At 45.7% G+C, this 23,052-nt stretch overlaps 2 protein-coding genes across 2 annotated transcripts in view; one reads left to right on the top strand and one right to left on the bottom strand.

Moving 5' to 3' along the window:
• Positions 1-9,254, top strand: part of LOC112923431 (kinesin-like protein KIF28P) — a 57,273-nt gene extending 48,019 nt beyond the window's left edge. Inside the window, exons 17-23 of the mRNA XM_072732805.1 lie at positions 1,691-1,965; positions 2,992-3,126; positions 3,827-3,993; positions 4,236-4,342; positions 4,570-4,717; positions 5,189-5,382; positions 9,054-9,254. Of these exons, the coding sequence (XP_072588906.1) occupies positions 1,691-1,965; positions 2,992-3,126; positions 3,827-3,993; positions 4,236-4,342; positions 4,570-4,717; positions 5,189-5,382; positions 9,054-9,254 (1,227 nt within the window). The remainder of the gene's footprint in view (positions 1-1,690; positions 1,966-2,991; positions 3,127-3,826; positions 3,994-4,235; positions 4,343-4,569; positions 4,718-5,188; positions 5,383-9,053) is intronic.
• Positions 7,726-23,052, bottom strand: part of SCCPDH (saccharopine dehydrogenase (putative)) — a 39,524-nt gene continuing 24,197 nt past the window's right edge. The window contains exons 6-12 of the mRNA XM_026003422.2: positions 22,901-23,031; positions 22,107-22,224; positions 20,908-21,027; positions 20,749-20,805; positions 15,588-15,699; positions 13,910-13,991; positions 7,726-12,332 (exon numbers count right to left, since the gene is read on the bottom strand). Coding sequence (XP_025859207.2) covers positions 12,227-12,332; positions 13,910-13,991; positions 15,588-15,699; positions 20,749-20,805; positions 20,908-21,027; positions 22,107-22,224; positions 22,901-23,031 — 726 coding nt within the window. The 3' untranslated portion in view covers positions 7,726-12,226. The remainder of the gene's footprint in view (positions 12,333-13,909; positions 13,992-15,587; positions 15,700-20,748; positions 20,806-20,907; positions 21,028-22,106; positions 22,225-22,900; positions 23,032-23,052) is intronic.

The following is a 23,052-nucleotide window of genomic DNA, read 5'->3' on the forward strand; positions in this document are numbered from 1 at the left end:
ACCGCGCCGGGCTCTCCTACAAGGGACTCTGCGCTGATTTTAGTGATTCCGTTCCTAGTTCTCATTTCTCCTCAGAGGTAAATCTTACTGATCTGTCATCTTCGAGGCTGTCCATTTTTCCCTTTTAAAAGTTTCAGTGACCTTTCCCCAGAAGAAGTGACCCCTTCCCTGGGAGCTGCTCACAGTGCTGGCCGTAACCGGCCCATTCTGGGAACACTGGCGTGGTCTGAGGGCCTGCCAGCAGCCTGGGGCAGGGCGGCAGCGTGTGTAGACACACTCAGCACCTTTTTGGTGGTTGGTCTTGCAAACGTTGACTGCAGACTGTGTAGACTGTGAATGTCACCGGGAGAGGATGGGACTCACAGGCTGCTTCGTGTGACCATCATCACACGTCACTGACAATTTGGGAGCCAGCCAGGTCCCTGGGAGGACAGGGAGCTTTTCTACACTGGAGATGCCACCCATACTGACTTTTCAGGAGCATCTGTGCAAAAGCTTCTAGCCAGGGAGTCTGTGCCTGGCCCCGCAGGCCCCCTGGGGTGAAGGGTCAGTACAGGGGACCCTGCCTGTCTCTGCCTGGGGGGAGGGGGGGTCAGCACAGGCCCCCCCACCAGCCCGCAGAGCCCGGCTGCCCTGTCTCGGGGCCCGCGTCCGCTCTCTGTGGGGAAGGATGCATGGGGCTGATGATCTGGCTGCCCACAATCCTGGCCCCACGGCCTAAAGGTCTTTGAAAGGCCCACTCCCTGGAGCTCCTGCCGGGCTCGCCAGCCATAGCATTGTCACAGCCAGGCTCGCATGGACTCTCGGAGGACCGTGCTGCACTTCGCTGTCCTGGAGGCAGAAAAGGGAAGAAAGAAGTCTTTTTAGTCTGGAGGATGTTCCTTTTTCTGAGGACACAGAACACTCACAGAGAAATGACGTATCTGTTGGTTTCTGGTGTCGTTTGAAGCTGTTCAGAGAAGGAGTTACTCATTCTACATGGTAACCACTTCGGATATGATGTTTATGGTCTAGAACTTTCCATCTCACTTGCATTCTCCCCCCCCCCCCCCCCCACACACACACAGCTTATGCTTCTGTTCTCTAGCTCAGCAGCTTCAGGGAGGGGACAGCCCTTGGCAGGCTCTGTGGGGCAGGGGGGCAAGGGGTGGGGGGAGCTCACATGTCCATCACCTCACAGCTCTGCCGCCTACAGGCCTAGCCCAGGCCTCCCTGCACCAAAAGCAAGGGGCCCATAGAGCCATTTTGCTTTCCAGAGGCTTGAGGGCCCATCTGCTTCCCAGGCTCTTTCCCCACTTTCCCAGGCTCACGGCCATCACAGGCCATCTCCCAAGTCAGCCACCGGGCATCTCCCAGACCGGCTTCGGCCACTGTCTCCCCGACCTCGTCCGCCGCCTCCTCTTCCGCCTGATTACTCTGGGCCCCGGGGTTAACCTCAGCAAACCTCCCTGCTTCATCAGCTCATTAGCAAACGAGGCGGCCGCAACCTCAGTGCGTGCCAGGTGCCGCAGAGCGGGCGGCGGACACGTCGGGCTGGTGCCCGTGGACCGCGGGCCTCGCCTGCGCTGCCCGAGGGCCCTGCTGGGCCGCCGTGGCCGTGTCCCCGGGGTGCTGCGCTAGGCGCCGGGCCAAGAGTGAATGTGGACGGAGACGGGGGTCAGACCCTGGTGAAACGCCTTTGTGTTTCCAGGTGTGGATTTGGTCAAAAGCCAAGTTTATCAACAGGAAGTTCCTGATGGAGGAACTCTACCAGCGCTTTCTAGAAGGGGAGGACAGCCACGTGGCCCAGGAAGACGACCCTTTCTGGGACCCCGTCGAGGCCGTGCACCTGGGCTCGGCTCACGTCTGGCTCCAGCCGCTGGCCTATTGCATGAAACTCGAGGAGCAGGTGGAGTTCCTGAGCTGCGACGGGACGGAGGAGGCTATGCTGCACATCCGCGTGACGCCCTGCTCCCCGGTGGGACAGTGGGTGTCCCCTTCTCCTCTGGCCTGGTCCGGGGCTCGTAGGGTGCCTGAGTTCCCCCAGAGGAGGTGGTCAGCTGGTCATTCAGTAACCATTTGGCTTCATCAAATGATTTTTGCCATGGCGACCAAGCCGGCCAACCTGGAATCTTCCAGAGCCTTGTGAAGAGGCCCTGGAGCCAGAAGCAGAAAGCTCATTCCCAGTTCATCCTTTCTCCATCCTGGGTATAGGCTTCGGTCATTTTTTTGGTTCCTTTTCTCAAGTAAGACACTGAGGTGCCTTTGTTCGGGCAGTTTCCACAAAAGCCCAAATCTCTTAGCAATACGAAGCGAAGAGGCAGGTGGCAGGGGCTCTGGTCTGGAGGCTCAGTTCCCTCAGGTGCCCACGGCTGCCATTTTGTCTTTCTGAAGAAGCAACAGGCACAGGAAGGGGGCAAGGGGACTGTGAGGTCCTGAGCCCCAGGGACCAAGCTGACCATTGACCCGCCATCTTGGTGGGGATTCTACGAAGCCTTCTGATCACTGGGCCACCTCGGGCTTCTGGGATCTGGGTGGTTGATCTCTCGCTGCCACTTAATCAGGTGGCATCCTGGTTTATAGGCTTTGTCTGTGGGAGCTTGATGTGAGGTTGGTGTGAGATGGCTGCTGTTGGAAAGTGCTCCAAATTGGTTTGCGAACTTGTAGGCCTGGAGTTGACTCTGGACTATGAAGAGGTCGCCAAGGAAGATGGCAGCCAGCTGGCTCTCCCTGGGTGACAGCCCCTCTCTCCCACTGGGCACCTACCTGGGTCTCCAATGCTAGCCCATTTATTGTACAAAGTGGTTATATCACTCTCTCCTTCTCGAGAGGGTTATGAGGTCCTTGAATGTTTCTTGAATGAATGAATTCTGCAGCTGGTAACACCCCCTGTCTTTCCTTCAGGGAGGGTGGCCATCTCTTGAGGAGGTCTCAATAACCGCCTATGACAACACAATGCTAACTCCCTTGGGCCCAGGCTAACCCACGGCCCATGTTCTCCTCTGTTTGCAGAGCATGCAGTGAGGAGGATGTGGTTATTGACACTGCGGAGTTGCTGGGCAAGAGGATGGATTTCCAGATTGGCCTTGTGCGGTGCCTTGGCATCAAGTGGCTCAAGGAAGGCGCGGAGCGGGGCATTCAGATGGGGTACCAGCCTGCCCCACTGAACTGTGTGCACACACCACCCACCCCCAGGGCCCTGGTGGGAGGAAGTCTTTCCTCAAATATCAAAAACGAGCCTATTATGAAATTTTCTTAATTTTCCCTCCTTGCTCAACCCCGAAATGAGTATTTCCCCTTCTGTTTAACAGAGGTCCCATATCCCTATGGGTTGCTGGGCTGTAAGCCGTGTGTGCTGATCTTAGAAGAGTGGTTGATGCAGTAATCAGAAATTTTAATGACCTGATGGAATATTCAGTAAAGCTTATTATCTAAATGGAATAGGTTTTTCTGAGTTTGAAACAAAGGGACTGTATCACAGTATGGCAAAAGCACCAGATAGGCTTAATTGGGCTAAAGAGATTTGAAGGATAAATCGATAAAAGGAAGCTTTGAAGGCCAGAAGTCAAACCACCACCTCACGTGGAAAATTGACAGTTTTAGATTATGGAAGTAGAAAGTATCTATCAAAGCCCATCTCCTTTTTGTTAGACGTGTAATACTGTCCACGTAGTGATGCTACTTGTGGGCCGTGGCTGAGATGCTGCGGCGGTGCTCATGAGAAGCAATCACAGGTCATCCTGCATCAACAGACCAATGCCAGCCATCCTTCTCTGGCTCATCTGATCCTTTTCCTCATAAATGTGTCCCTTCTGGTTTTAAATCGTGTTTTATGTCCTTTTCTCAGTTACAGAATGTATGATCTTTCAAGCACTTTCTATACCAAGCCTGTGTGGAAAATTGTGAATCCCCAAATAGAAGAAACGGTCCAATTTACAGCCTTAAATGCATCTCAGGACTTTCTGAATTATTTACAAACAAATGCTCTCATTGTCGATTTATGGGGTCTTCAAGGTACCCTGGTTACTTCCCCTTTTGTACAATGCACTCCACTTGGCTAGCATGTCACGGTATCTAGGGCTGCTGAGGGAGGGAGGAAGTGGGAGGGGTCAGGGGGTCCTAACAGCCATGAGCCATCTTCCCAGGTCCCTGGGTTCTTGTCCACAGGTGACTATAGGGTTTACATCTCTTCACACCACAATGGGGCCAGATAGTGGTGAGGTTCTTTCCTTGATGATGTCTCCCTCACATTGCAGAAGGCTGCGCCCAACTGAGCTGCTCTCAACCAGACCTCATGGTCACAAGTGAAGGCCATGTCATGGTGGACACCAAGAAAATTTCCACATTGGTGGATACAGGCCAGGTGTGCACATTTTGGCAAAGGACCAAGAAATCCTAGGTGATAGCCGCTTAGGGATCATTGATGTGCCTTCCCTAAACAAGTGTTTTCTTGATTTTCTGTTCCTGGAGGAGCTTACACCCTGCTCACCTCCCCAACCCCATCTAGTTGTCTCCCAGTAGTAAAAATTGCCAGTCCCAAAGGGTATGCAAATAATCCAGCAAAAGGCTAAACGGACATGTGTTTTGTAGACCACTTCAGATCAGACTTCAGAACTTTATATGAAGTTGCTCAAGTTAGAACAGGAGACGGAACAGCTCCGGAACGTGAACAGAGCCTTGAGAGAGGAGAATGTGCTTCTCAGACAAGCACTTGAGAAAGTTGGTTCTCCCCAACAAGGTGAGAGGCAGCCCACGTCTTGGTGGTTTACTTTTTCTTTAAACTCCTACATCTGAGATGTGTGTTTGTATTTCTGAGAAACTTCCTTTTTAATGAGTTGATCTGGATCTCGTTTTTTAAAAAAAAAAAAAAAATTCAGGGGCACGTGGATGGCTCAGCGGTTGAGTGTCTGCCTTCAGCTCAGGGCATGATCCCGGGGTCTAGGGATCGAGTCCCGCATCAGTCTCCCCGCAGGGAGCCTGCTTCTCCCTCCGCCTGTGTCTCTGTCTCTCTCTGTGTGTCTCTCATGAATAAATAAAATCTTTAAAAAAAAAAAGACTTTTTTCTCCCCCTTCTGCCTGGTAAGATTTCTTTTGGAGGCGTCTCAATGGGTGCTTGATAAATGCTGATGTAGAACACTGCCAAAATAAACACATAGACGCTTGGAGAAGCAGAGGATTAAATACATATTATCTTTTCTCACTTCCGCAGCACATGAGCCTTCAGATGCCCTGAAGGTAACTCAGAGCACAGCACACCTGCTGGCAGCCAGAGCCAAGAATGACAGGCCGGCTCCTCCAGCAGCCAGCTCCGACAGGGAGTTAGCCAATGCTCTCAAGGTCTTCTACCAAAGCATGAACACGGCAAGAGGACGGTTTCTCAGACTGAGACATTATAAACCTCCTGTAAGTAACCAGAATCTTGCAAGCAAAAGGAATCTCTCTGCATTAAACTTAGGCATTTGAGGGACCTGCATCTCTTGAGCTTGGGGAGGTGTGTGTGTTTCAGCAAAAGAGCGGGCGGAGGCCTGAGCAGTGTGTCCCCTGCTCTCTTGCGCATCCGTCTTTGCTTTTGCTTTTTTAGTCAAATAAACATCTGGCTGGTTCCCAATATGGCCATTCATTTACTTTGTGATTTACAGAGTATCCCAGAAATGCAAATTTGGTTTATTGTTATAAACCAAGTAAGATACTTCAGATTCAGAAAATGTGTGTGATAAAATTCAGCATCTATTTTTTTTTTTTAAGATTTTATTTATTTGAGAGAGAGAGATCACAAGTGAGGGGAAGGGCAGAGAGAGAAGCATACTCCTCGCTGAGCAGGAAGTCCGACACGGGACCAGATCCCAACACCCCGGGATCATGACCTGAGCCGAAGGCAGACACCAACTAAACCACCCAGGCGCCCCAAAATTCAGCATCTTACCATGATAAAGACTCTTAGCATATCAGGAATACAATGTGCATTCCTTACTTTGATAAAGGCAATCTTAAACTCGGAGTAAGCACGATGCTTCATGGCAAATCACCGAATGCTTTTCCTTTCCGTCAGGAAAAAGTGAGAGATGCCAGCAAATTTTATTTCTGTTTGCCATTGTCCTTGAGGCTCTAGCCAGTTCATCAAGGCAAAAAATACAAAGTATAAAGATTGAAAAGGGGAAAAACAGGGATCCCTGGGTGGCGCAGCGGTTTGGCGCCTGCCTTTGGCCCAGGGCGCGATCCTGGAGACCTGGGATCGAATCCCACGTTGGGCTCCCGGTGCATGGAGCCTGTTTCTCCCTCTGCCTGTGTCTCTGCTTCTCTCTCTCTCTCTGTGTGACTATCATAAATAAATAAATTAAAAAAAAAAAAGAAAGAAAGAAAAGGGGAAAAACATCCCAGTAGCAATAGCACGTATTTATACAGTATTTATTGAATGCTTTACCGTTACTAACTCAATTCTACAACAACCCGATGTGGTAGGAATTATTAGCCTTATCTTGCAGTTCATGGCCTAAGGCACAAGAGGGGTAAGTAACCTGTGTGAGGACACATGCCTGGTTAAGCAGCAGGCCCAACCTCCAAACCCAGCAAGGTCACTCCACAGTCTATACCACTCCATGCTGCCTCTGTTTTTATTCCCAGAGGACATGTTAATGCAAATTAAAAATTCAGAAGAATCTATAAATTAAAAGAATCACAAAGTTGCTGAAAAATCAACACTTAAAAATTAACTGCATTTGAATATAACAGTATCAAATAGAACTGCTTCGTATAAAAGATGCCATTTATAATTGTATCAAATAAAGTACTTAGGCCTACAACTACCATAAAACTATGGACTTCTATGGAGGGAATTTAAAAACTTGCCTGAGGGATGTTGAAGAAGATATAAATAAAGAGCAAACCATGCCATGTCTCCCTGGTTTGGAAGATTAGCTCTTACAAATCTTGTCAAGTCTCTCTGAGATTCAGTGTAATCCCAAAGAAATGTAATGGGATCTTGTTTTTCCCCTTTTCAATCTTTATACTTTGTATTTCTTGCCTTGCTGAACTGGCTAGAGCCTCATGGACAATGGCAAACAGAAATAAAATTTGCTGGCATCTCTCACTTTTTCCTGACGGTCTGAAGCAACAGAAACAAGCTCATGCTCTGCTGGAAAGAGTGGAAGTTGGAACCACCACTTGAAACATTTTTTTGCCATTCACCTAATAAACGTAGAAGATGTGCCTACTCCTGAAGCCTGCACCCTCCTCCAGAGAGTCAGCTGGTTCTGCAGAGGATTCAGCCTTTCATGCCCTGAAGCAGAGGTTGTCAAAGTGTGGTCCCCGGCCAGCAGCCTCAGAATCATCAGTGGTTTTAGAAATACAAACCCTCCTAAACCAGGCCTGTGGTGTGAGGCCCATTAATCTGGCCCCTAACAAGCCCCCCAGGTGGACTCTGCCTTAAATTGAAGTTTGAGAACCACCTTGCTAGGGATTCAATGTATATAATGGATTCATTTCTCTCCTATGTGTCTAGAATAGCCCTTGTCATAAACCATTCTTGAAAGAATTGAGAAATAGTCACTCAGATAATTTCCTGTCCTGTGGTTCAATGAGGAAGGGGCTGAAAAACTGCAGAAACCCATGCCTATATATGCAGTGGCTGCTGCTCTTAACAACACCCTCTTTAGTACCCCAAACTGGAAATGTCCCAGTGCACACCCACCCCCATACTGTTGTGCCCAAGGTTGCGAATCCGAGAAACCACTGAGGAGCCGACACCGATGCAAACACACGAGGGTTTATTTACAAGCTCGAGCTTGGGTCCAAGTATACCCGACACAGCGGAGCAGGGACTTGGACCCCGAGACTAAGAGGCGTAGCAGCTTTATAGGGGCCAGTGGCCAATGGGATATACAGAAAGTTGCACAGTCCTGTCGGTCCACACGCAGGTGGCCAATTGAATTACATTTTACCCTATAGTACCCATTTGAACTGGCCTATTACTTTGGTCAGTTTTGGTGGGCACAAAGCAGGGTTACATTGTTATGAGCCGATTTCCGATTAGGGTGTGCCCAGCGGCTTGACTAGGGTGGGGCAGCGCCTTAAGCAATAAGCAGGTCATGTGGGGGTCATACAGGAGGTGGCGGGTGCAGCACAAAATGGAGTTAGTCCTGCTCTGCTTGTCCAGGGGTAGGGGATTTTTGTTAAATTTCCTGGGTCCCACAATACTGAGGAACACCATAGTGCTGTGAAAACGAACCCTAGCCACGTGCAACATGGTGAGTCTCAGCACGGACCGTGCTGACTTGCAAGTCACAGCAGATACCATCCAACGGGACTCCATAAATGGTCAAGAAACAGGCAGGAGACTGTCTAGGGCTGCATTCCAGGTGACAAGGCAATGATTATCCCATGAGTCAGGCCTCCCCGCGGGGAGAGAGAGAGGGAGTGACCAGGAGGGGCTGGAGACGCAGAGCTCTTTCTGGAGGTGTATTCACTCTAACACATTACAAGTACTGGTTTCTGTGTTTATGTCACAACAAAAGAAAAACTGGTTAGGCGAAAGACTATAAACAAAGCTCAAAATAAGCCACAGCCCGTTTGTATTATCATCAATACTACGTGGAGTAGTATTTAGAATATATAAGCAACGATTTTAAGAGAAAGACATAGAAAACGAATTGGGAAAAAAATGACCAGGGTACCTGAGTGGCCATTTGGTTAGTGATGCAGATGAGCCAGGCCCCGCAGGGACAGGCTGGGTGCTGGCCGTCACCCTCGAAACTTGCTCCCCTGGGGCGGGGGACACAGCAGTCCCCCTGCCCTACCCATGGAGTATCCCCACCCAACCCAGTCCGTGCCAGACCTCAGAACTTCAACAGTCGGAGGAATGTAGGTTATCCCAAACCAAAAAGCCCACATTTGCTCCCGTGTCTCCCTGACAGCAACCAATTGAGGCTGACGGTGCTGGAGGACTCACCGCCTCTGCTGGCAGCTCAGCATAACACACCAGCCCCAGGCACCATCCCGGGCACCCTGCTCACACCTGCACGCTTTTCACTCCACTGATGGGAGGCGATGGGCGCTTTCTCCCTTTGCTTTATTTTCAGGAAGATGACAGGATGCTCCGACCGTTTGTATACCAACAGTCACAGAGGCTGAGGGATGTTGGGGAGCTGCTTGATGGCAGTTTGCAGAGACTGAGAAGCGATGTTGCTCGTATAGCAAAGGAGAAGAGAGCGTGCCCGCTGTGTCCCCAGCAGCATCCACAGGCCAATTGGTCGCCCCAGGATTGTGAGGAGCGCGCATAGCTCTGAGCTTGATGAACTTGGCCACCAGCCGAGCCGTGCGCACCACGCACCCAGCCCATTCCTCACATTGTTCTGCAATTTGGTTTAAAGTCATGTGAAAATGAATTCACATCCGGAGTGATGTGAAGGTGGGCCTGGAAGTGGGAGGCCCTCCGGGCGTTGAGACCCATCTGTCTGGGGCTAAATCCTATCTAATCGGTCACTTCCCAGCTGCAGTTTGAGGCAAATGCCTTCCCCTTGTTAACCCCCCATTCCTTATTATTATTATTATTATAGGGACATGAGAATAGTACCAAGTGCAGATGGTGAGTGAATGTAAACCTTAGAACAGAGCCTGGCACATTGAAGCCACTGACAAGCATTGACATCCAACAGTTTGAAAGTTCAAATAAAGCTGTTTTGAAAAATTTGCTGTCAGACCTAGAGACAAATGTTATTTTACCCCTCATTTTGTATCCTTGTTCCAGACAAATTGGATCTTCTACCTCTACTTCCTCTGCTTTCCTAAGCTTATCTAGAAACCATAGGGGGCGGGGGAGCAGCGGCAGTGGGGCCTGTGCGGTGCGGCCACGTGGCAGAGGCAGAGGCTGCCAGTGCAATCTGCTGGCAATTGGGCTTGGGTGATCCAGGTTCCAGGGAGAACGGACGGGTCTCCGCTGAGGGCAGACGGGCACTGGGTGCTCGGGGGAAAGGCTGTGGGGAGCCTGCCAGTGACGGCGGGGCCCCACGAGCAATTCTGTGTGCTGGGCTCTAGACTACGTGCTAAACATAGTAGCTCATTCATGACAATTCTCTGAGTCTGGCACAATCATCTCCCCCATTTTGAGTCTTTAAACATTAAATCAACAAGGCCTGTCCAGGCATCTGTGAGCAAGCATTGGGCTGACTGAAGGTGCCATTCCTCTTTTTTAATTTTTATTTATGATAGTCACAGAGAGAGAGAGAGGCAGAGACACAGGCAGAGGGAGAAGCAGGCTCCATGCACAGGGAGCCCGATGTGGGATTCGATCCTGGGTCTCCAGGATCGCGCCCTGGGCCAAAGGCAGGTGCCAAACCACTGCGCCACCCAGGGATCCCTGAAGGTGCCATTCCTGATGGCAACAGCTGCTGCAGAACGGCCCCAGGCAGAAGCATAAGAACCCAGGAAGGAGGAAAAAGAAGTAACAACCCCAGTCCTTGTTCTCTGGAGTATGAAGTTAGGGAGATCAAACAGGAGAAACCTGAAACTCTGCTGGCAGGACAGTCTAGCAATGGCTTCCAAAAGGAGTCTCCCTAGGAAGGCGGGAATCTGGGCTGGTCATTTCTGCAAAATAACAGGACCCAAGGCTTCTCAGAGAGGCTTCGGTTCTATCTGCAGCTCAGGTTCAGGACTAGTGTACATGCAACTAAAGAATAACTCGAAAGCTTACAGCTTACAGGTGGAGCTCCAGGCGGTGATGGCAGCAGGAACCAGGGTCTGGAAAGCCTGTCAGTGAGGCAAAGCAGCTGTGAGGCCACAGGAAGACGGGAAGGCTTCTTCTACCTCCTGGGCTGAGCCTCAAAGTTCTTTAACCATCTGCAGAAATAACTGCAGAAGTAATATACTTTTTGCAAAAAAGCAGCTTGAGGAGCCCTGGGGGTTAAAAAGAAATCTGGATGAGACACACCTGTATCTCAAGCTAGAGGAAGGTCACACAGGTTCTATGTACATCAGTGTCCATGTCAGAGCCGGACACAACACACGCCACCAAGCTGGGAAGAACACAACCGGCAGCCTCACCCAGAGGCTCCCAGTGCACACCTGAACCACAGATTCCTCAGCTCCAACCTGCAGACCTCCCGCCCGCAAGCTGCGGGGGCCACTGGGGAGCCCACTGTCATGTCAGGATTCTGTCCCGGGGCTGGTCATGGCCTCTGTTGCTCCTGAACACCTTCCTGATTTTAGAGAGGATAAAAACTTTTCTACCAGCCCACCAATTAGGACCCAACCCAGGCCAGGGCAGAGGATGGAGCATACACCATAAATCTCCCTCTTCAAGTTAGACAGCCTCTGCTGATAGCCTCAGGCAGCACAGGAGGCTCCCTCCAGACAACTCATGTTCTTATCTGTGCCATGCTTCTCAATGCAGAGTAGAAATTTCATAGAGGCAGTGGCTGTGTCCTCTTTATGTAGCAAATGGCACAGAACACTATGTATGTGTTTATCATATGCTTATTACCAAAGGAAAAAGTCCTTTGCCTTATTTTAGGGCTTCAGGGGAAAACCTAGTTAAAATACAAAAAAATAAAGAAATTCACTTCTGGTCAGGCAATGAAAAGAACAGAAACTTACCAGCTCTATCTTTGAAACCAATCACAGGTACAGAACCAGAGAAAACAAATGACAGGCCCAGTTATGAGCAGTACACAGGTCAGACCCCTACCCTCAAATACCTAGGGCAGGTCCAAACACAAAGCCACTGTTCAAATGACAATCCTTTATTATTCAACTTAGGTAACAGTCAAAAAATCAGTGTAGATGGGTGAAAAACTAAGCTAAAATAAAAATTTTAAATGTAGTTTCACTTGGCAAAGGCCCAAACAGTATGTAGAGAAATTCATCTGAAGGTGAGATCCCATTCAACATCTAGGCAAGGGGAGCAGCAGTCCCTGCCTCCATGAACACCAGCCTGCGGGCCTTGTCTGCAGCCTGTCGGCAGCACGGAGAGGCACCCACCTCACCTCTGGTCTGTCAGTTCACTCAGAGGAACTGAGCATGAATTCTCCAATGAAAAAGTCAGTATTAGTTCTCTCACAGCAATAAAATCACAAAGCCAGCTAAGATTTGAAATTTAGGGTAAGTGAGCACAATTTCCTGCTTTTAATGTGTATATATTTTAGATTTGACAATCTTTTTTACATACAGTCAGGATACAGAAGAATTTCAAATTTTACATTAAAAAAAAAAGCCGTTAATTCATGCATTCTATGCCTTCAGTTAATTCTTCAAATGTTTAGACTTCAGAGCTGCTAATGACACTAAATTCAATGCCACGTTGGTTGAGTCTGTCAATCAACTTTGTTCTGCAGAAGGCTGCTCCAGGTGTGAAGACCCCGCCCCTGTAAGACAAGAACAAGATAAAAACAGTGCACAAAGCCATCTCTGGCCCTCTTCTGTTGTAGTGTCATTAGCTGGAGGCCTAGCCATCGAGCCATCAGCACTCATGAAAACCTTCACTCCACCATAAACTAGTTTGGGTTCCATTCTTAAACTCAGCCAAATGAGCAAGGCGCCATAACTCAGGAAGAAACCAGCAGCCCAGCAAACTATCTCGATGGGTTTCCACTTCTAGTGAGACTGCCCCCATGATACTGCTGTGTGTTTGAGGGGACACAAGGGTCATCGATGCTGCTGTTGATAAAGTCAGTGCTCAGACTTGAGAGGATAAAAAAGGACCTGGGTGAAATCATCTTTGGCAACAGATCATTATGAGAGCATAAAGAAGACTTAAACTGGATGAAAAAGAAGTTTCTTTAAACAGAATGACTAAAAAAAAATTAAAAAATTAAAAATTAAAAAATAAACAGAATGACCGACATTTTATAAAATGCTAAATGCTTTCAAATGGTACAGCTGACTCTTTTTTTTTTAATTAATTTTTATTGGTGTTCAATTTACCAACATACAGAAAAACACCCAGTGCTCATCCCGTCAAGTGTCCACCTCAGTGCCCGTCACCCATTCCCCTCCAACACCCGCCCTCCTCCCCTTCCACCACCCCTAGTTCGTTTCCCCGAGTTAGGAGTCTTTATGTTCTGTCTCCCTTCCTGATATTTCCCAACATTTCTTTTCCCTTCCTTTATATTCCCTATCACTATTATTTATATTCCCCAAATGAATGAGAACATACACTGTTTGTCCTTCTCCAATTGACTTATTTCACTCAGCATAATACCCTCCAGTTCCATCCACGTTGAAGCAAATGGTGGGTATTTGTCGTTTCTAATTGGGTACAGCTGACTCTTGAACAACATGGGATTGAACTGCGTGGGTCCACTTACATGTGATTTTTTTTACCATACAGCACTATAAATGTATTTTCTCTCACGATTTTAACATTTTCTTCTTCCTAGTTTACTTTGTTACAAGATTATAGTATATAATATATATGTCAACAACATATGTGGGTTTTTGACTATGTAGGGGGTCAACTGTAGAATTATTTGAAAAACTTTAATTAGGATTCACTTCATACTGTTCTAGATCCTATCTATATTTATTTGTTCCTAAGCCTGCAGGTCCAAGACTCATTTTTAAAGTTGGCCTACTTTTACAGTAGCGGCTACATCCTCCAGTAACAGAGTCTACTTGATAAACATCTAGCCAAGATGCCATGAATCAATGCACACTTGCCCTCTGGGCTCCCCACTGCCAGCAGGGCATCATCAGGACTGACCAGAGGCTCTTGATAATACCGTTTGACAACACGGACCTTTTCTGAGCAGCTGACTTTATCTCTGTGCTGTCCTTAGGCCAGTAAGAAACTATCCCTCTTACATGTTTAATTTACCTGTATCTTTGGATCAAAGGTACTGTAAATGCTTATGTGTAGACCCAATGCCTGAAAACTGAATCAAAATAAGCTAAAATATGACATAGATAAAAACAAGGAAAACCACAAGGAAAGTAGACTCACGTGTTAGGAAGATCAGAGGTATCGTTTAGAAGTGTCATGGCTGCCTGGACCATGGCTATGGGGGTAGCCACGTAGCCAGCCTCTGCAGAACACAGTTGATCAAAGAAAACTCTTAATGAAGTAGGCATTCAACAACACTCAAAAATCAAATGTAGATTTTATCTCTAACTCTAGGTATACAGAATTGTCTCAATAAATACTCTGTCCACCTAAAACTAATAATTAACTAGTACTTTACTAGTTTAAGTTAGGATGTGTTAGTAAGTGCTTTAATTTTATTATCCTCACTTAATTTTCCTAACAATTACATGAAGTTAGTCCTATTTTTATCCCCACTTTCCAGATGAGGACAATTGAGGCACAGGCTGGAAGCCAGGCACACACGGGGAGCTGCACTGCCTCTGACAACGTCCAAAGCCAATGATCCTCACTTGTTTCTCCAGTAACACACCAGGCTCCACTTAAAAAAAAAAAGGTTCCATTTCTTTAAAAGAACTGAGTAACTTTAAACGAAGTCTAACTTTAAGAAGAAGTAGCTTTAAAAGAAGTCTATAAACAAGTGGAACTTTAGCGTTTACAATTCTGCCAAATAATACAAATACAGTGAAATTATCTTAAAAAGCCTGGCAGGGAGTTCGAAAAGAAGGGAAGGCACAAAGATACCTTTTCCATCTGGCTTGACTAAAACTGCAAAGCAGACACCCTCTCATCTCTCAGAGGTGATGGTATCTAAACTGATAATTGTACTAGAATTCACAAGTAGGGCTGTCTCTGTAGGATTCTATCAAATGTATGCCAAAAGTTCTTGAACTTTTTTTGGGTGACAGATCCTTTCAACCACCCATCAAAAGCTTTACCCTCCCCAGAAAAATGCGCATGGGCACACACATTTTACAAACAATGTTAGGGTGTTTACAGAGTACAAAGAAACCTTGGCCCACAGCTTTATAACTACACTGCTTTAAAGTGACTATTGAGGAACACCCAGGTGGTTCAGTGAGTGAAGTGTCTGCCTTCAGCTTGGGTCATGATCCTGGGGTCCTGGGATCGAGCCCCACATTGGGCTCCCTGCACAGCAGAGCGTCTGTTTCTCCCTTTCCCTCTGCTCTCTCCCCCTCCCCACTGCTTGTGCTCTCTCTCTCTCTCAAATTAAATAAAATTTTTATTTTTTTATTTTTTTATTTATGATAGTCACAGAGAGAGAGAGAGAGAGAGAGAGAGAGAGAGAGAGGCAGAGACACAGGCAGAGGGAGAAGCAGGCTCCATGCACCGGGAGCCTGACGTGGGATTTGATCCCGGGTCTCCAGGATCGCGCCCTAGGCCAAAGGTAGGCGCTAAACCACTGCGCCACCCAGGGATCCCCTCAAATAAATAAAATCTTTTTAAAAAAAGTGATCCATGAGTATGAGAATAAATAGCAATCAGCCTTTTCTTACTCATGTTAAAATATGCCACAGAATTATGAAATCATACTAAAATAAACCAGGAGGGTTATGCTAATAAAATTAAATTATAACAATTTCAATCCTTCCCTTAACAGAATAATTTATATTATTAAATAATTTGTGCAAATTTATTTCTAAAATTATTAAGCTTTAAGGAAAAAACATCGTAATACTGCTTTATACCTTAAGACAATGTAAAACTCCCCAGGATTCTTAAGTCATATGTGAATTACCTGGTCCTTTCACCTGAGTACAAATTCTCATATTTGGTTTGTTCTTCTCCGGACCAAAGCCTTGACTGTATCCTTGACCAAAGAATGTCATTGTAAACGAGGCGGCATCCATCTGAGAAAAAAGCAGGCAAAGGCTTTACTTAATAAATATGTCATTTCCTCCCCGAACACAGTAAAACCTACTATGCTACCTCAATAGGAGACATTTTCAATAGATGAAAACATTAACATTCTGCCAGAATGCTCTATCATCCTTTAGGCACAAGGCAAAAATAAATTATTTGAAGACGCAAGTTTTGATGAGGGGGAGGAAGGTGGTGAGGAAGAGGGATGTGGTGCAGACGGTTCTTAGCCTGGGACTACGTGAGGACAGCACCACAAGAACAAAGTTTCAGAGGAAAAGCTGGAGGTAGTTTTTATTTTAGTTTGGTGGCAGTAGTCGAATGTGGTAATCTGGTTTCAGATATCTCTTTGAGGAGATCAGACAAAAACAGCCAACAAGCAATGGAAATATAGGCGATACAGAATTGTTCCACTTGGAGATGTAAAAACAGGACTCAAAAAATTAAATTCTAGAAGTCATCTTTCACAATCATTAAATTTAGAAATAAGGTAATGAAGAATTCAGTTGTGGTCAACAAATTTTTATTACTGAGACATCATTAAAATATGGCTCCTATCTTTTCTGGAGCTGACAGTTCAGTAGGGGATTCATGTGTGTATATATACATATAGATGTAATAACAACATGTGACATGAATTAAAAGATGCAAGACTTGTTCAAAGGAGGGTATTACTAAATCTGTTGGGGAGGACAGGGCGGGGTTTGAAGTGTGTACACACAGACACTCTAACAGAAGTGTACTACACAGGACAGTGGGGTGGGCACCAGAAAGGAGAAACCACCATTTAAAGACAAGAAGGTACGCAGCATCATGGTGGAACAGGGTGGCGCTCATCTGTTAAAGGTACAGACAAGGTCTGACACAGGCCAGCACTTGTCTCCTTCCCTCCCTGAGCACAATCCTCTCAGGATGGGCATATATGTTCAGCTTCAGAACAATTTTCAATAGTCTCCAGGCTGTTACTACCGATTAATCAGAGTTGGCATGAAAAATGAAATCTATCTGCCATCCAGGACTAGATGATCAAGGACCTTACTTCTCCAGAGATGAACTGAATCAAAATCACCCAAACCTAACTTGGAACCCATCTACCTCCACACTAGAGACCACAACCTTGGCAGCACATTAACATAACTGGCTTTTTAAAAAAGCCCAATGTTCAGGCCACATTCCCAACCAATCACACTCAAATCTCTGTCATTGGTTTTGGGCTCTTTGTTAAAGTTGAGAACCACTGTTCTATACTTCCAGGCCCTATTCCACACCTACTGCATCAGAAGATCCAGACGCAGGGTCAGGACATGTATTTGGGAAAGCTCCCGGGGGCATTCTACTACATACAATCCCAGGTAAGAATCATTGACCATGCAGTGGTCAGGGAAGTAGGTCAGATCTGTCTTTGATCTTAGCAGTGAGAAGACTGATAAGGGATTCATATCCATATATGGATAACTCCTAAAACTCAACAATAAAAACACAAACAACCAATTCAAAAATGGGCAAAGAATTTGAAGGGACATTCTCTAAAGAAGACCTACAAATGGCCAATAAGCACATGAAAAGATGCTCAACACCAACCACTAATGATGGGGAAGTACAGATCAAAACCACGATAGATACCACCTCTCACCTGTGAGAATAACTACGGGGGCACTGGGCTGGCTCAGCTGATGAAGTGTGTGACTCTTGATCTCAGGGCTGTGGGTTTGACCCCACCCTAGGTATAGGGATTACTAAAAATAAACTTTAAAATAAACCCAGGAAACAAGTGTTGGCAAGGATGTGAAACAATGGGCACGCTCGTGAACTGTCGATGGGAATGTAACATGGTGTGGAGCCCTGGAGAGGATGTGGAGAAAGGGGAACCCTCCTGCACTGTTGGTGGGATTGTGAACTGGTGCAGCCACTCTGGAAAACTGTGTGGAGGTTCCTCAAAGAGTTAAAAATAGACCTGCCCTACGACCCAGCAATTGCACTGCTGGGGATTTACCCCAAAGATACAGATGCAATGAAGCACCGGGACACCTGTACCCCGATGTTTATAGCAGCAATGGCCACAATAGCCAAACTGTGGAAGGAGCCTCGGTGTCCATCGAAAGATGAATGGATAAAGAAGATGTGGTCTATGTGTACAATGGAATATTACTCAGCCATGAGAAACGACAAATACCCACCATTTGCTTCGACGTGGATGGAACTGGAGGGTATTATGCTGAGTGAAATAAGTCAATCGGAGAAGGACAAACATTATATGGTCTCATTCATTTGGGGAATATAAAAAATAGTGACAGGGAATAAAGGGGAAAGGAGAAAAAATGAGTGGGAAATATCAGAAAGGGATACAAAACATGAGACTCCTAACTCTGGGAAACAAACTAGCGGTGATGGAAGGGGAGGTGGGCAGGGAGTGGGGGTGACTGGGTGACAGGCACTGAGGGGGGCACTTGAAGGGATGAGCACTAGGTGTTATTCTATATGTTGGCAAATTGAACTCCAATAAAAAATAAATTTACAAAAAAAAAAAAAGAATTACCACAGGATCCGGCAATTGCATGTCAGGATATTTACCCCAATGAACTGAAAGGAGGATCCTAAAGATATATTTGCACACCCATGATCAAAGCAGCATTATTCAAAATATTCAAATGGTGGAAGTAACCCAAGTGTCCATGGATGGATAAATGGAAATGGGGTACATATATATGGTATGTGTGTGTGTGTGTTTGTGTCTATAGGAGGGATGTCTATGTGTGTGTGTGGGGGGTCTGTGTCTGTGTGTTTGAGGGGTGTCTGTGCGTGTGTGGTGTGTGTATGTAAGTGTGTGAAAATGAACTACTATTCAGCCTTAAAAAGGAATGAAGTCTGGCACCTGCTACCATGAGGATGGACCTTGAGGACATCATTCTCAGTGAAATAAGCCAGTCACAGAAGGACAAATACTGTGTGACCACTTGTATGAGGCACCCAGAGTGGTCATATTCAAAGAGAGAGTAGAACAGTGGTTGCCAAGAGCAGGGGGAAGAGAGGAAAGGCAAGTTATTGTTTAGTGGGGACAAGGTTTCAGTTCTGGGAGAGGAAAAAGTTCTGGAATGGACAGTGGGGATGGTTGCACAATAATACAAATGTGCTGCATAACAACTTGGATTTGCATAATATGAGTATTTTGAATACGGTATTGATATCACTGCACTTAAAAATGGTTAAGATGATAAATTTTATGTTCTGTGTACTTTACCACAACTGTGGATGAGAGGGAAAAGAAAACAAGAGAGAGGGTAGCCCGGGTGGCTCAGTGGGGTAGTCCAGGTGGCTCAGCGGTTTAGTGCTGCCTTCAGTCCAGGGTGTGATCCTGGGGACCTGGGATTGAGCCCTGGGTCGGGCTCCCTGCATGGAGCCTGCTTCTCCCTCTGCCTGTGTCTCTGCCTCTCTCTCTTTCTCTCTCTCTCTGTCTCTATGAATAAAAAATAAAAATAAAAAATAAAACAAATAAAACAAGAGAGAGCTAAGAGCCTCAGCTAAGGTGGGTATGATGAGTTTGGAGAAAAATCTAGAATTATGCCTATGTTTGTGATGGTGCAAATGACTGTGCCCCCAACAGAGATGGGAAGTAAAAGAAGAGGAGTGTTTGGGGGAAAGAAGTTCAGATTTTGACACGTTCAATTCAAGTACCCGAGACACATCCAAGTGATCTACAGATCTAAGAAGGTTTGCTGAGAACACAGCTCAGATGACTCAGGGACAGTGAGTGGGCTGAGGGTGGAATCTGGGGGGAGGTCAACACATAAGGAGTAGTCCCCTCAGAAGTGAGGGTACAGCAGAGGAGGAGAGGAACAGAGTGGACCCTTGGAAGAGTGATGTTCTCAGAAGCCAAAGGAAGTGAGTATTTCAAGAAAGACAACAATATCAGAGATCACAGCACTCAAAACACTCAGCAGTATGAAGACCAATGTCGACTCTAGCAAGGGGACAGTAGAGGGTAAGGGAAGGCCAAGGACTGCTTTCTGGGTTGGCATGAGCATAGGATGAGGAGAGGCAGTGAAAGATCAACTGAGGAAGTCAGCAGTGAAGACTCAGGCTGGAGTGATTCTCAGGGCTGCCACATTCTAGCTGTAGGAACTTGGCAGGAACACCCGCTCTGATTACGTCCTCGGCTATACAAAGCGGCTATTAACTCTACCTACGTGGTCATGGTGTAAAGCACTTGGCTCTGTGCCTGCCACACAAGAAGTGCTTGATTTTTAAAGAGCCCACGGGGTGGATTTGTCTCATACAGAATCCTTTCCTGAGAGGAACAGAGAAGGTAAAGATGAGAGCAGTGGTGTGAGTCTGAGAGCAGGAAGCCGAGGGGCACACGACCCACGCTCTCAACTCCATCAGTGAAGCAGGAGTTGAAACTGCAGACACAGGGGGTCTGGGGCGAGGGGGAATGCTGAGAAAACCCCAGGACAGGAGATGAACAGATGGCTAATTATAAGCGATAGGATCAGCCAATGGTGCTACCGTTCCAGCGGGAGGGGGAAGAAGCATTGGCCTCATGCCCATCCTCTCAGTGAGGGCACCTCCCCAGTGGTGCCTGGTGCCAGCAGACCGCGCTCCTGACCAGGGTCTGCCCTGGGGTCCGTGAACCATGACAGGAATGAGCCTGGCGTGCACAGAAGAGGAAAGAGAAGGGAAATACTGGGAAGGAGGAGGTGTGGAGGAGAAAAATGAAGACTAAACATTTCTGAGGCCTCTAGGAAGAGAGTAAGACTCTAGAGCCAGATGACTGGGATCCCACCCCGGCTTGGCCATGGCTTCGTTCGCTGTAGGACCCTGGGCAAGTTTCCTAGCTTTTGTGCCTCAGGCTTCTCATTTGTAAAGTGGAGAGAATACCCACTCTAAGGTGTTTTAAGAGACTAAGCCACCTAATTTATGTGACAAACATAAAAGCATACTGAAACACAGTAAGTGCTCAAGTCTTACCTGTTATAGTAAACGCATTGAGGAAAAATAAAAAAATAAATTATTAAAGAGTTGTATACAAAAGGAAGGGTTACCTGTTTTTGTGTTGGACCTTGTTTTGAAAAATAACCAAAGGAGAAGAGCCATGGAAACTAAAGGAAAAAACAAAACAAAACAAAACCCTCAGTGATATTTTTTTTTTAAACTCATGGAAAATATTTCTAAAGACCTAATTTCATAAAAGTATCACTTACTTTTATGAGAAGCTGTCTGCCAATGCCACACTTCACAAAGAATAAAAAGAAAAGTCCTGCAAACATCAGCTTAATAACGGAGGTGATGCCTCCCACAGTCACGTAAGCGGCATACTGAACCTGGATAATGATGCGAGGTCAGAAGGTTACTCCCTACTTTTGTAGACTGAGGAAATCAATAATGTTAGATATTTATAACTTACTCCATAGTCACCAACACTGAGCAAAAGCAGTTTCCACTTTATGAACATGTTATGCTTTAAAAGCTTGTTTAGAAACCAGACACTGGAAGCATATTGTTTATAGTAGAAATTGTTGCAAATGATAATTAGCTTCCTCTACCTGAACACAAAAGTCCCCATGATCCATACATAAAAAGACCACATGAACATATCTAAATTTAGTGATTACCTACTATAAAATACAGATTCTACTTACAACTTCTTTGAGAAAATAATCTTTTAAATTGAGAAAATAATCTTTTAAATGGAGAATATAATTTTTAAATAAAAGATTTAAAGAATCTTTTAAATAGAGAAAATAATCTTTTAAATTGAGATATGGTTTCCTCTTCAAGTCTCAGAAATGGGGGCAATCACTTCCCTCACCAAAAGGAATGTCACTCCAAAGGTTGGAGGTTGAAAGACATAAGAATTCAGACATCTCCACAAGCAACAGAGTATCCTTGAAGCTAAAACCCTCAAGTGGGTTGCTGGGTGTTCATGACACCAGCATTTCCTGGACGAAATTTGCTGCTGTTGTTTCATTAACAAGGTACGCAGCTGGCCAGACTTGAATTATGGGGGAGGCTATATCTGCCCCCATAAAATGCAAAATGCTTTATACACTACTGATTCTCACACTTCCAGAAACCAAAACCTGCATTAATTTAGCCTTCTTTTTTTTTGCTTTGTAAACATAAAAATCCTAAACAGGTAGGAGGAGCAATAATGAATAGAATACTCTTCATTAAAAATTAAATCGTGGGATGCCTGGGTGGCTCAGTAGTTGAGGGTCTGTCTTCAGCTCAGGTTGTGATTCCAGGGTTCTGGGATTAAGTTCTGCACTGGGCTCCCCGTAGGGAGAGCTTGCTTCTCCCTCTGCCTATGTCTCTGCCTGTCTCATGAATAAATAAATAAAATCTTTAAAAAAAACCCCAAAAATTAAAAAAAAGTTTAAATTAAATTGTATGCACTTACAGGTGATTGCTCCAAATTCTCATGCAAGTAACGCTGAGTCCGCCTCACAACAGACACATCCGCTCCCAAGAAAGGAATAGAATAGCTATTCAGTTCTCTGCAGTAAGAAATTGGCCACCTGTAAGACAGACCCATGAAGAGTATGCTGTATTTTCTCTACTCACAGTTAACTTGGCAAATTTCTGAATAAAAAATGGAGCTTTTCTCAGGGCAGTAATGACAACAAAGATGGCAGGTCTGCTCTTCACTTGATCTTAGCCAAAAGGCCAAGAAGCGATGGCAGGTCTACTCTTAATTAAAATTTCTCTCAGTATCTATCCTGTGTTCTCTACACCTGCACCAAACCAGTGACGAGTGGACAGAGCAGTATTCTTCACCAAGGGCACAGGACAAATATATTTTACCCCATCAATCTCTTTAGACGGTACTGATAAAAAGAATGTTCAACAGCCAAACCCTAGTATGAGTTTAGAGTTCTCACATAAAAAGTTTTCACAATCACATTTTAAAATGGCAGTTTTACTGCATAAAATTTAACTGATATTTGATTTTGAAAATGATAGTGAAAAAAGGCACAAAAATCCATTTTATTCCAGAATACAAATATATTATTACATATGAAGTACTTAAGCTTAGGATAATACATTAATTATATTTTATTTAGCTAGGAAGATAATCCTGAACTCACTACAACAGTCTCAGGCTTTTCTAAGTGGCATACTTTATTAATAACCACACTAACAGCAATATACTTAGACTCGATATACTAAAGAAGAGATTTTGAGTTAATATACCTTCTTTTCAATTTTGGACCAACAATTGGGACAGGTTTCAGATTTGACTCGTTTCGCAGTTTTTTCAAATTACTCTGATCTCCAAAACCATAAACTGCAGACTTCCAGGTACCGTCATGAATGCACAACCCCTAATAAAAATTCAAAAGGTA

This window comes from Vulpes vulpes, chromosome 13 (assembly GCF_048418805.1).
Source record: "Vulpes vulpes isolate BD-2025 chromosome 13, VulVul3, whole genome shotgun sequence".
Classification (NCBI taxonomy): Eukaryota; Metazoa; Chordata; class Mammalia; order Carnivora; family Canidae; genus Vulpes; species Vulpes vulpes.